This window comes from Tympanuchus pallidicinctus, unplaced genomic scaffold (genome assembly GCF_026119805.1).
Source record: "Tympanuchus pallidicinctus isolate F22 unplaced genomic scaffold, pur_lepc_1.0 scaffold3, whole genome shotgun sequence".
In the NCBI taxonomy this organism is placed as follows: Eukaryota; Metazoa; Chordata; class Aves; order Galliformes; family Phasianidae; genus Tympanuchus; species Tympanuchus pallidicinctus.
In genome coordinates, this window is record NW_026294747.1 from 53,217,165 (window position 1) to 53,230,107 (window position 12,943).

The 12,943-nt window shown below is 45.7% G+C and overlaps 1 protein-coding gene across 2 annotated transcripts in view; it reads right to left on the reverse strand.

Moving 5' to 3' along the window:
* The window catches only part of PRKCH (protein kinase C eta), a 131,450-nt gene that overhangs the window by 56,714 nt on the left and 61,793 nt on the right, over positions 1–12,943 (reverse strand). For both annotated transcript variants that reach the window (XM_052696103.1, XM_052696102.1), the window contains exon 10: positions 11,045–11,199. In XM_052696103.1, the coding sequence (XP_052552063.1) occupies positions 11,045–11,199 (155 nt within the window). The remainder of the gene's footprint in view (positions 1–11,044; positions 11,200–12,943) is intronic.

The window sequence follows — 12,943 nt, forward strand, 5'->3', positions numbered from 1 at the left end:
AAGCAGGGAAAGCTCTCTCTGCCAGTTAAATAATAACTTCAATTAACCTGTCCTAGACACGACAGAACACGGAGATACCTGATTCAGGTTGGATATTAGGAAAAATTCTTCTCAGAAAGAGCGATGAGTCCCTGGCACAGGCAGCCCAGTGCAGAAAGCAGGGCAGGTTCCAAGACAGCTCTCCATTATTTTTTATCATATTTTTAATTTTTTTTGTCTAGTTAATCACCAATGTGAGCCATAGGCGAGCTGAGAGGTTTCACTAGGTAAAGAAACACAACAGAGACTTTCCACTCATTAATCAGACGTGCCTACTCAAACTGCAGATCTTTCATGGCCTCAGAGGCTCAAAAGCCAGCCTCACTTCACTCTGACTGCTTTCCATCACGAAGCACAGGTTAGCACTGCCTTCTTGAGAGCAGACAAGAAAACAAGTTTGAAGCAGCTCCTTCACAGATTAAAGCATCTGTTTGGCAGATATGGTGCTACAAAGGCTTATTTGGGCAGTTTTTAGGGATACCGAGTTCAGACAGCAGATGAGTTCAGTTAGGAGTTACACTAATCACCAAAACCCCAACTGGCTGCCATCAGTCAGCCATCACAATACTTCCATTAACTCTGCAGCTCAAGGCACGAGGGCTGTGGGCTCTCCACAGGCAGCAGGGCATCACGTAGAGGGAAGGAGTGCTGGGCCACACTATATAAAGCTATCCACTGCTGGCTCCATTTGCACAATCAGTTAGTTCCTTCCAACAAATCATGGCACTCAGCCCCTGTTCCACTTTGCCTCCAATGAATATGGGTACAGAGGCTGTTTCCTCTTCTTCAATGTTTGTGGACAATCCTCATCACCCACAGTGGGAACAGCCAGAGCTGGATTCCCTGTTTTGCCATGTCCCAAGCAGCACAAAAGAGACAGAAAGCTGTAGCCCTCCTGCAGCTTCAGTCCTGGCCCTGATGAATCCCCATGGAGCAGAGCCAGCAGGACCTGCTCCTGCTCTGTGCCCGGGTTGCTGAGGCAGAGCTCTGACCTCGCAGTGGGTGGGCTGTCTCCTTGGGAGCGTGGCCAGCTGGCAGAGCCATGGCAGCTCCTTGCCTTCCTCATCGGTGTCAGGGCCGGGCAGAGAGACAAGAAGGAGAAGCCCGCTGCCAAGATCTTTGCTCCTTTTGCAGAGCAGAGGCTGAATGCAGAGATTCTGGCCATAGTGTCACTGCTTGAGCACCAAGTGTTTCACCAAACAGTGAAACAAGAAATACTGAAACAGCAAGCTTCAGCTAAGAACAGTTATAAAGCAAGAAGAAAGTTTAAGAGAAACACACTGACAATGACAATAGCTAAATTACATTGACGAGATCAAAATCTCCAAAACACAGATAAGCATACAAGAATCCCTGAGATGCTGGCAAACTGAAATACAAAGCACAGTAATTAAGTTTCAGGCACAAGTGAACGAGGATACAGGATCTTGCTTGGCACTTGTTACTTTTTCATGCTCAGGTAAATGTCAAAAGGAATGTAACCAGATCCAGAGAAGGGAGGAGAAAACCCAAAGCCTTCTTGCTAAATGCCATGCACCAGCTCAGCCTCTAACACGTGTCCCACACAGCCTGCATGCTGCAATGTGCTGCAGCTGCACGGTGCCAGCACTTGCAGCTTTACTTGAATGATGATAAAGTTGGAAGGGGCAGCTTCCTACTGCCCCTTCTGCCACTCAGATCTGACAGTTCCCTGGGCTGGCTTGTGCAGCTAACACAGCTGTGCCCAACCTCCCACTCATCCCCTCCTCCAGCCTCCTTCCACAATAAATGAAGCTGTGACCCACTTCAGCAAGGCACCACAACACTGCTTCTCAGCCCAACGTGGCACACAGCCCGAGCACTTTGCACTGCCTCACCTTCCCTTGCCACATGGTGGTTCAGATGTGAACATTCACATTCCAATTGTGTATTCAAATTGAATAACTGAGGGACATGGCTTAGTGCGCCATGATGGTGACGGGTTGATGGTTGGACTGGATGATCTTAGAGGTCTTCTCCAATGATTCTATGGATGAGCTTTGCTCCAGTATGCCTGGACTGGAGAATTAGCTAGCAAACAGCCTCTCCGAGCTGGAAGTAATCTTCCTGATGCAGGAACATTTCAAACGCTTCTTTACTCTCTCTGCGTTTGAGAGATTTGTGAATGCTGCTCGACCTGTTAATAATAAATCATGTTTCTGAAACATCCACTGATGCAGAAGAAATCAGTTCAGAGCGTGGTGCACCTCTGCAGTTTGGAACATATCACACCTTGTATACAGTTGAGACTTAAAGACCTGCTGCTGTTCCCATTATTATTCAGCTGGAATATCTCCACTACCTCTAGAGGAATAATAATCAGGTAATACAATTTTGAGACTAAATTGTGCCTTTAGGCACAGCCTGATAAATGGGAGGATCTCCATGCCATTAACAGCAAAAGTGTTATGACTCAGAGGCCAAATGATGAGTAAAGCTCTCCCCTTTCTTCACAGGAACAGGCTTTGCAATTTGTATCCTGTGCTGTGCCAGCAGCCAGCTACAATCGCAATAGCCTGCTTGGCTGGCACGTAGAGGGTAGGAGCAGAGCTGTGCCTGCTGGCCTGCCTGGGGCAACACAGACACAAGGTGCTCCTTACCCCATGGCAAAGCCGGGCTGCCAACTCAGTCTGACAACCAGCAGTGACAGTGCCCACTGCTTCCTCCTAAGGTGGTAAGTAAAGCTTAGGCTACAGCCAACAGCTGCAAGGTGCTGGACAAACACAGTGGTGAAGGAATCAGAGCTGCTTAACGCCTGGAATTTCCAGCTTGCAGAATCACTTCACATTTGAAAACTTGCATTAAGTAGAATTTGAGTAGAATTAAAGAAGTAAAAATCGTAGGATTTTCTTCCCTGGAAAGTCTTACTGTAAAACAGACAGTAATTACTGTAGCATTAACAAATAATACTATTATTATTTCTAGTTTATTTACGTAAACAACACGGGCAGCTAGTTATTTTGAACTTGAATCTTTGGTGCTTTGGTTGCTCCACTACCATCAAAAGCTGCTGGATGACTTTACAAAACCCCTCTGTTTGCATAAAAACAGTGCATCTACATGCATAAACGAGTACCTAGCCATTGGGATCAATGGCCAAGGAAATCTCAGCAGCTCCTCATCCCTGCAGGCATTCAAGGCTAGGCTGGATGTGGCTCTGGGCAGCCTGCTCTGGTGGTTGGTGACCCTGCACATAGCAGGGGGGTTGAAACTAGATGATCACTGTGGTCCTTTTCAACCCAGCCCATTCGATGATTTTGATACCATTAAGGAACAAGTCAAATTCTTCCTGGAAAGCCAGGGCAGTTGCTGCAGGCCAACTATGTCAGCAGAGCTGACTTCTCATTGTCACTCTTACATCTCTAGCAGCTTCACTCACCGCAATGTGTCGTACTGCCCGAAATCTTCCATTTCAGCAAGCCAGAGGGAGCAGATGCAACAGCATTTTGTTGGCATAATCTTTGTTTTAAAAACATTGTAGAAAACATTCATTAAAGTTGACAGGGACCTTTTCCTCAGCTATAAATACCAGCCTCCCTAATGCTAACTCATGGGTCATATTCTCTGACATTAATGCTGAAAGCTCCTTCAGTTCAGTGCATTTCCAGAATGCAGGTGGGTCCAAAGAACAACCAAACGACTGGATTAATGCTGGGATGCTGGGAAATCACTAATTGGAGTGCTGCTGATATCAAGGAAAAGTTAACAATCAGATGAGCACTTCTTGATAAAGAGGCTGCAATAAGCTTTAGGTGTAGTTTTAAAAGTAAATCTTAACATCATTTCTTAAAATCACTTTTGTTTTCACTCATTCTACTTTTCATGCCCTTCACTCCTCTAAACAGAAATGAGAGGGCAAGAAAATTGGTATTTGTAGATAAGACCATTTCTTATTTTCAGAAACTCTACTGTACATATTTCCAGGTGCCCTGGGACCTAAAAACTTGACTCCAATTCCGGGCTTCTTCTTTTGAGAACTTGGCTGTAATCATTATATGTCTCAAATTCATAAATAGTATGCTTTCTAATTGTGAAACGTCTTCATAAAAACACAGTAGTTCCTAAAAACACCAGAAAACAATTAACATTTAACTGCTTATCCCTGCCACACACGAGCAATAGTCCTTATTTCCACTGAACTGATACCAGGACTACCAAGCAGCACAAAGCTCTCATTTCCAGCATTGGCAATGAGAGTCCATGTCTCACTGTGCAGCACACAAGCCATTACATGCAAAAGCAAAGCTACACCACAGAAGAACAAGAGTAAAAGTACCAGGGATGTACATTTAGGTGAAGGTTATCCAGCCCTGAGGCAGCTGGACGAGCCAGACAAACTCTTGAGGCCCCTTCGAGCTCTGTATTTAATGATTTATACAAGCTCATTGTGTGCAGAGTTTGCAGGTTTCCAATCAATCCCTTTAAATAAGCATAAAGGACAAGTAGACACCAGCAGAGCCAAAAACTTCTGTAGGCTATTCATTAGCCCTTAGTCATGTGGAAAGTTGCATTAAAGTTCACAGACTACACACAGTGGAATCAATGGGGCACAGAGATCTGATCTGCGGATCTCAAAGCAGGACTGCTCTCGGTAAGCACAACTGTAAATCAGGACTGTGCTGTCTTCACACTGACTGATTCAAAGCGACACGGAGCTGTGAGAGGCTGTGTTTTATCTCTGCACTTTCCATCTGATCAAGTGCAGACAAACAGTGCTTCCAACAGCACAGGCAGGAGCCCAGCTCGCAAGTGTGCTACAACCACATTTTGGTGAAAAATTATGTAGAAGAGACACCACCCATAAGCACAAATCACTGTACACAAGCTGCTGACTGTCACACAGGATAGCTGCAGACATTACCACGCTCCCCACCCTGACAGACATTCCTTCATATTTTCTGAATGAAGCACTTCCAGGTATTCCAGCATGAAGTTCTCCCTCCTGCACTAAGTAGCTGCTGCAGGGACCAGGCTGCTGGTATGCCATTCTGTGCCAATTTGTAGCTTCTAGCTGATTTGCTTCACTTGTTCACCGTAAAATCAGTTTTCACCATATTCTTTCTGCTCTCCTAACAAAACAGATCCTTTTTCTTTTTTTTGGTCCTTCTTACACGTATCTGCTGCAGCCTTCTCAGCCCCAGTTCAGGAAAGCACCAAACCCAGGAGCTCCCTCAGTTGAGGTGTCAAAGAAGCAGGAATCCCCCATCCCTCAGCTGAACTTATGCCACACCAGAGTGAGGAAGCATTGAGCACAGCAAAGCCTACCTACAGGTGCATCACATGTAGCAGGCTCACACGAGAGCTTTCAGAACAGCTGTCCAGCTTAGTAATAGCTCATGAAACAAAAGATTCACCTGTATTTGCTAAGAAAACAAAGTCATGCATAGCACCTAAGCAAGGCAGCAGCAAGCAATCCCCAGCCAGCCTCCCACCAGGCAGTTTGCCTTGCAGGGCAGTGCTATCAGCAGCAGACACAGCCCACCTGCCTATTCACATCCCTGGGAAGAACACTTCAACTTCAGGGGAAACCAGATCCGATTCCAGATGTGAAAAGGAGCAACATGAGATGAGAATAAACAAAATCATTAGTTGCAAAATAAAGAAACAGAGGGAGAACATGAGAGATCCTATGTCTACAATGTCTTGACCCATGGAAAAAGCAAACAGCAAACTAATAAGAGCTGCTCTGTTAACAGTGACTGTGTAACTAGGAAAGGCATTCAGCTCCTGTTTTCAGCATGTAATTTTTAACTGATTTCATTGAAAGAAACTTTAGTGTTGTTTCAGTTAATAGAAGTCATTCCAGCAATACTGTTCTCCTTAAAAGGCTTATGTAAACCTCTCTCCAAATGTCACAAGCTTACTGTTTGAATTGGCTGGGAATTAACCTGTTGCAAAAAACCACACTGCCTATAAAAGCCAGCAGTCATGAGACATAGAGCTGCAGACCTGACCAGCCTCCTACACGAAGGAAGGTGATGATTTCAGAGAGTTGGCCGGCACCCAGCAACCGTTCCAGATCTCAGAGGAAAAGTTTTTCCTGTCCTAAGGAGCACCAGACACATGAAGGTGACACTTTCAGATAACAGACAAAAAAGTAAATGCTTGCCATTAATGAGCCGCTCATATTTTCCCCAAGAACTAGTGCTCAGCCCCGAGGCGAGGCCACGTGCTCATTTGGATAATTGCATAATTATCTTTTGCCTTCAAAAAGGACCACGCATGCTATTAAGCACAGTCAAGTCACAGGATCTACGTAACACTGCTGGCCTTATCTCAGTGCTGGTGGCACAGCAGAGCAGATTTGGTGCATACCATCCCATGCTCAGACGTGTGATATAGCACAAGCAGATCCATGTACCTCTTCATGGGCCAGCCACAATAAAAATCAGGCAGTCACAATGGCATTGGAGTGGGCTAACCAGCACAAGCCCTCAGAATATAACAAGGGTTTTTATCTGTGCAACAAGCAGGCCTTTTCCAAGCTTTCCAGCCCTGAGCTTTTCTGGCTTTTCATCACCTGGCTTTTCATCACCTGGCTTGTCTACACACCTGTGACACACCTGCTGCTGTGCTGTGCTGAGATGAGCTGGGCCACACAGTCCCATACCCTGCTCTGGCAAAACCAGCCCAGATGAGCAGACACTGCTTCTGATTCCAGAAAACTACTAGCCCAAGGCTAGTTCAGGTACATCACAACGTACTGCATCCTGTGTCACCTCCACAGGTAGCAGAGACATTCTGAAAAGCAGCTGTTTTACCACCCCTTCATCCTGACAGTGAGATACAGCTGTAGAGACAGAAAAGTAAAAACAAAATCAAGACCGTGCCAGCGGGTTGGTCTGATGGCTTCACGTTGATGCAAAAAGGCTGTTACCCTTCTGAAATCTAAAATGTCTGCAGGGTGCCCCTAACCCTTTCCCCCTCAAGACAACCCAGTTTAAAAACCACTTCATTTCCCTTCAACATGCAGGCATGATGCCTTCATGGAGGGTTACCTCGTGGGCAGGTGAACATAGCCACAAGCAAAGCTGTGTGCCACCATATGAATGGTTTGAGGGCAGAAGGGCCCATCAGACATTCTCACATTAACACTACTTGGAAGGAAAAGCGCTGCATTTAAAATAAACCCTTATAATTACTTACTATCCCTTTGTTTTTAGAAGACTGTAAGTGGACAAGCTCATCTGCACTGTGTAAGCCACTGTGCAGTCTCACACTGCTCGGACTGAATGCTGTTTTGTTTTGCTCCCGTCATGCACAGAAGTCACAGCATGCTTCCCACAGCCTGGGAACTGCACACAATCTTCACATAAAAATCACAAACAAACCTACCAACCTGCAATAGGGCCTGGCATGCTGTTCTTCTTTAGAAGTGCCATTAAATAAAGAAGCAGTGCAAGAAGTGTGCCCTGTGAGCAAAGATTTTATCTAAGATAACTTTCACTACTGCCTAACCTCTTCCTGGCAACACTGAGCATGAGCTGATCCTAAGCATGTCCTTGTCTCACCCCTCTGTGCCTAGGAGTGTCCAATATGGTATGATTTGATATGTTGAAAAGCTCATTTTCATGGCTGCATTTGTTCCAGCTTTATTCCTTGCATGCTAGGATATAAGACCCCGCTATACTTGTCAACATTGTGTTTCCAGGAAGCAACTACAAATAGGCACAGCTGAGATGATAGCTAAACCTCTGCTTAGGGCAAGCCAGGCATGTTTCCTTGGCCAGGAAGCCACCTCTCCTTTGCCATGCTGCAAATGAGAAGGAAAAAAGAGTATCTGTGAAACTAAAAGCTCACTTACAGAAAAATCACACAAAAATATGCACACACATTTATAGCACATCTATTTTGGCCAGAGCTTAGTAACAAAAAGCAAACTTTAAACAAAGTGAGAAGCAACCACTGAAAATTTCAGTTACAACATGAAAGTCATCCTATGAGAGCATCTTTCCAGCATTCAGGCTGACTTTGATCTTAAAAGGTCACATCTAACCAATACTGTCTGCCTGAGGAACTCCATTCACATGGGCTCACAGCAGCAAAGCAGAAATACTGCACTCCAGCTATTTCAAATCATGTACACGTGGCCAGAAAAGAACTCAGCAAACACAGAGCCAAAGTGACAGATTTCAGCTGCTTATCAATGAACTTTCAGGGCTCACTCCCAAAACTCTCTGGCATTTCAAAATGCAGAGAAAACCCAGCTTTTGGCAGGACGTGTTGCAAAAGCTTGATGGCCCTGTACAGTCACAGTGTTAGTAAATGCAGGCTGTCTTCTGAATTGCTTCATCTTGAAGAGAGTGGGGAAATACTGTATTGTTATATTGATGGCTAGCCCAGAAGGAAAACATATGACACAGTGTATTCTGAGCCAGTGACTCTTACTCCACTGACCCTGGGAATCCAAAATGGAGAGGCTCATTGAACGGCTTCTGGCAAAACACCTTCTGGTCAGGTTTTTCTGGTCTCTTTCCCCACTCCTCTCAGCTTCCTGAGAAAGCATTCAGATTTAAAAAAATAAAAATAAAAATAAATCATCAAACCCTCTCAGAGAAACGCAATGATTCTCTTCCAAGTATTTCCTTCTGATCTGCAGACTCCCTTCTGGAGTCAATTTCACACACCTCTCCAAAGGCCAGGTTTGTGACCCAACATCAGCAATCACAACTATGACCAGCAATCACAACTATGACCAGCAGCTCTCTTCCCTTATACCTTCCAGAAAGGAGACTCCCTGGCTAATTAAAAAGTCCAACCCCCCCCCCAACATCCACCCCATGCAGCTGAAGCTACCTGACTCCATGGCTCAACCAGTTTCACAAGATCAAAACCTGTGCAGTTGTTCAAGCAGCTTTTCAATTACTCCTCCCACTTCTATCATGACTTACAGGAGCACCTGAAGAATGCCAAAAGCCAGAGGGATCGATTAATTCTGCCCTGTGACAGGCAGTGGGCTGGGGTACAGGACAAGCTGGAAGCACCGTGGCATTCCATTACACGCAGACACAATTTTGCTGCTGAATGATTGACAGGAACTATTGGATGTCACTATTTTAGGGATAATGTCATTTGCCTAATTATCTGGCAGCATCTCTCTTCAGCAGCTGGCATTATTCACAAGGGAAGAATTAGACTGAAATCCAGCTGTAGAATAAGCAGATTTGCTATTCCACGCAGACAATCACCATGTTTTAGAAGCTCAGTATGTATGGTATATATCAGTGGTAATTTTCATACTCCCAAGCCCTGGAGAATATTAAGATGATATTCCTTCTCTATTTTACTGTGCCATATGCATCACATGATTTCATACTTCAAAATAATTTAATATTCTCTGCCTTCATCTGACCATCTGTTTTTTATGGAACTCAAGCCAGGAGGAGGAAGAGAAGTTGCCTTACTCGATTTATCCTATAATCTCACTGTAGCAAAGCACCTTCTGCACAACCCCTTGGGCCAGTTCAGCTCTCAGCTACTCAGATTTTAATGCATCAAAACTTGGGTTTATCTGACACGGCAGAACACACTGTTAAACACAAAACAGCATCACCTGAAATAAACTATGCAAAACCCCAAACCAAACAGCACTTGGCCCAACCCACAGTCTTGAAAGGGTACTGACAGACACTGACTTGCATTGGAATTGGTCCCATATGTGGGTCACAGCTGTGCAGCTTTAACCAATCCCTCACTGTTCTGGCATGCCACAAGTAGGATTGAGCGAGGCCGTAACAGACCATACCCAAACATGCATGTTTTGCTGATGGAACCCAGGTAACAGAATCCAAATGAAATAACTGACTGTTCCTCCTTTCCAATGCTATGAAGGATGCAAGAGGATGCTAGGGGTTATATAAAGCATGTCAGAAACACCTCTCTCTTAAACTAGACTGTCTCGCTACTGATATCTCCTTGCTACAGCATCCTGGGCCACCCCAGAACAGCTCTCTCAGGGGATGCTGACTGTATCCGGGTCAGGGAGGCCACAGAGCAGACTGGCTGTCTGATCCATGCTGCCTGCCCCATGCCTTGATGCTTGAGCTGATAGTAGAGCACTTTAGCAATAGAGAAAGGAAAAAAAAATTAATCAAACTGCCCTCTAGGGTCCTGGGGGAGGACAGAACAAGAGATGCATGTACGTATGGGAAATGGCTTCCTGAGAACAGCCTTGAGACCTGGAAACAGAGGCTGACGCAGGGAGGCAATGCTGCTCTGACTCTAATGCAGAAGGAAAAATGTGAGACACAGACACAGGCAGGCAGAAGAATCTCCCCCTGTAGGACCAAGGCTGGAATGAAAAGACATTTAGTAACTGAGCTGAACAGCACCGGACAGGCATGCCAATTTCATAGAATTTAAGCACAGGCTCGCAGATAATAAAGGGAAATAAAAAAGGCTTGGCTGTAACCAGCACCAATTTGCCTTTAAACAACAAGGCATACAGTAGCAAAGGCAACAGCTCCTTGTCTTTACCTCCCAGAAAACCTAAAGGGTTTCACCGAACACTTCCACCTTTGCCATCAGTTTGGAATGTGCTCCACAGCAGCAGAACAGGCCCCTGGGCCTTGGGTCTCTGCTCATCCAGCAGCAATGACCCACAACCAAAAGCACAAACACGGGTGTGCAGAGCAGGGCCAGCTCTGAGCAGACGGGCAGCCAAATCTGCAGAGTCACGTGAATTTACACCAACACAAACACCTCATGCCTTGGAGGGAAAACCTGTTTTCTTTGCATTTGCACACACATTACAGGAAAGTTCTCCCTGAAGACAATACAGCAAGCAGGAATTTCACTCCCTCCTGGAAACTGGATGCACCTTGGGTATTTTCCAGTGGGAAAGCAGAGGTGCTGTTATCCCAGCTGACAACTTGTTCCTGGTGGGCAGCAAGAGACAGTTATTCACTCAAGCAGAAAACTCAAGCTATCATCTCAGCCACGGGGTTCAGACAAAGAGAATGAATGAATGAATGAATGAAGAGCTCACCGATAAATGATGCCTCTTTCATGGAGAAACATAAGGGCTGAAATAATTTCTGCAGCATAGAACCGGGCCCGATCTTCATCGAAGCGACGCGACTTCTGAATATGGAACATCAAGTCCCCGCCATTTACGAACTCCATCACAAAGAACAGGCGATCCTTCACACACGCAAACACAACAGACATGAACAGCATTAATCATCTCCTCCATCAGGCTTAGAAAATTCTATCATCACCCGAACATAAACAGATTGAGACCCGCGGAGACCGATTTGGGGGGGAACAATTAAGCCAATGTCAGGAAGATCTGTTAATACCTCCTTGCCATGCACTCCCCCCCACCGCCCAAAGTTTTGCCCCCAGAAACAAATTCCTGTTCACACGTGGATCAGGCATATCAGCAGTGCTGATACAGAGGGTTTGTTGAACTGGTTCCAGCAGTGAGATGTCCCTTCAGCAGCACTTTCTGAGCCGAGCAGCCAGGAAACTGCTGAAAGTCATTCCCTCCTTACTCATTACAACTTTCTGGGGACAAATGTTTCATAGTACAGCGTGCAAAGCCAGATAGCAGCTTTGCCTCAGCAGCACGAGAGCTGTGAACATCAACAACAACACTGTCCTTAAGGTATCCTGACACTATTTCTAGGGAACACACATTATCTTATCGATAGGGATTTACAGCCATCCACTGCGTGGCAGCTGCCTTTTAGGCCTCCGTATTTTAGCCTTCCTGACAGGTCTGATTAAACCAAAGATCACTGCGTGATGAAGGAACTGATAAGGACAAAGCATAAACCAAAGTCTCTACTGGGCAGCAAAGCGAGCAGCTCAATAAAGTTCAGCCCATTAACCACAGCTGCTGGTCTTTGAAGTTTCTATTTTAGCTTTGTTCTGGATTTTGCACAAGTCTGCAGATAGGGAGACACTTGCTTAAACTGCAAGTTCAACAGTCTGGGTGCAGGCTCAGCGTGTGCCAAAGGGTGCTCACGTAATTGAGAGAATGGATACACAACAATTTGCCACAAAACTAAACCCTAGAATTGTTTTAGAATTTCCCTCTTACACGTTTCAGGACATTTAGCACTAATTGTTTCAGTTTTACCCCAGGCAAGAGGAACAAGCAGGCTGCAGAGCAGGCACAAATTTCACGTGAGGCCAGCCAGCCCTGCAGTGTACTGTATGCCCTTCTCTCCCCACAAGCCCCTTCCCAGGTCTGATGTTAATCGTCTACAAGCTGGCTTTAAACCCTCTCTAAATTTAAGAGGATGAGCATTGTTATTCTCCACTTTCTGGCAGCCAGCCAGCTTGCAATAACTACTAATGCAAAGGCATTAACATCCTGAGATGTACACAGAAAAGCAACCAGGAATCCCTTCAGTCCTCTCCATCCATGAGCAAATGTCTCGTAGTGGAAGAAGACAGCTTGCTTCTAATCACCATCCCGGGTTTGGTTCAACAGCTCCTTCTGTGCTCCTTCGAGAAGCAGCAAGGCTAAGATAGGTGCACACCCAGCAATCTAACAGTGCATGCAGTACCACGGCCACATGCTGACTGCTCTTTCCAGTCCATACAGACAACAGCACTTCAGTGTTTCACTCTGGCTGCATAGGTTAGGGCTGGCTGGCTACGGCAGCAGTCTAGCTAGAGCAGCAACACTGCAAACCAAGTACCAACACTGGATCTTCAGCTCACATCAGACCTGTAAAGCCACACCTTTACACACAACTTCACTGCAGTTGGTTGGACTGGATGTGGTTCTGCCATGCCTATCTGCTTTGCAGCCCAGGTATCACCTCTGCCATGCCAGTCGGGCCAGCTTCTACACCTCCTTCCCTCCTCCTGATCTCTCCACATGCTGTGTGTTTATCTAGCCCAGCTTGCCCAGACACCTTTACAATCCCAC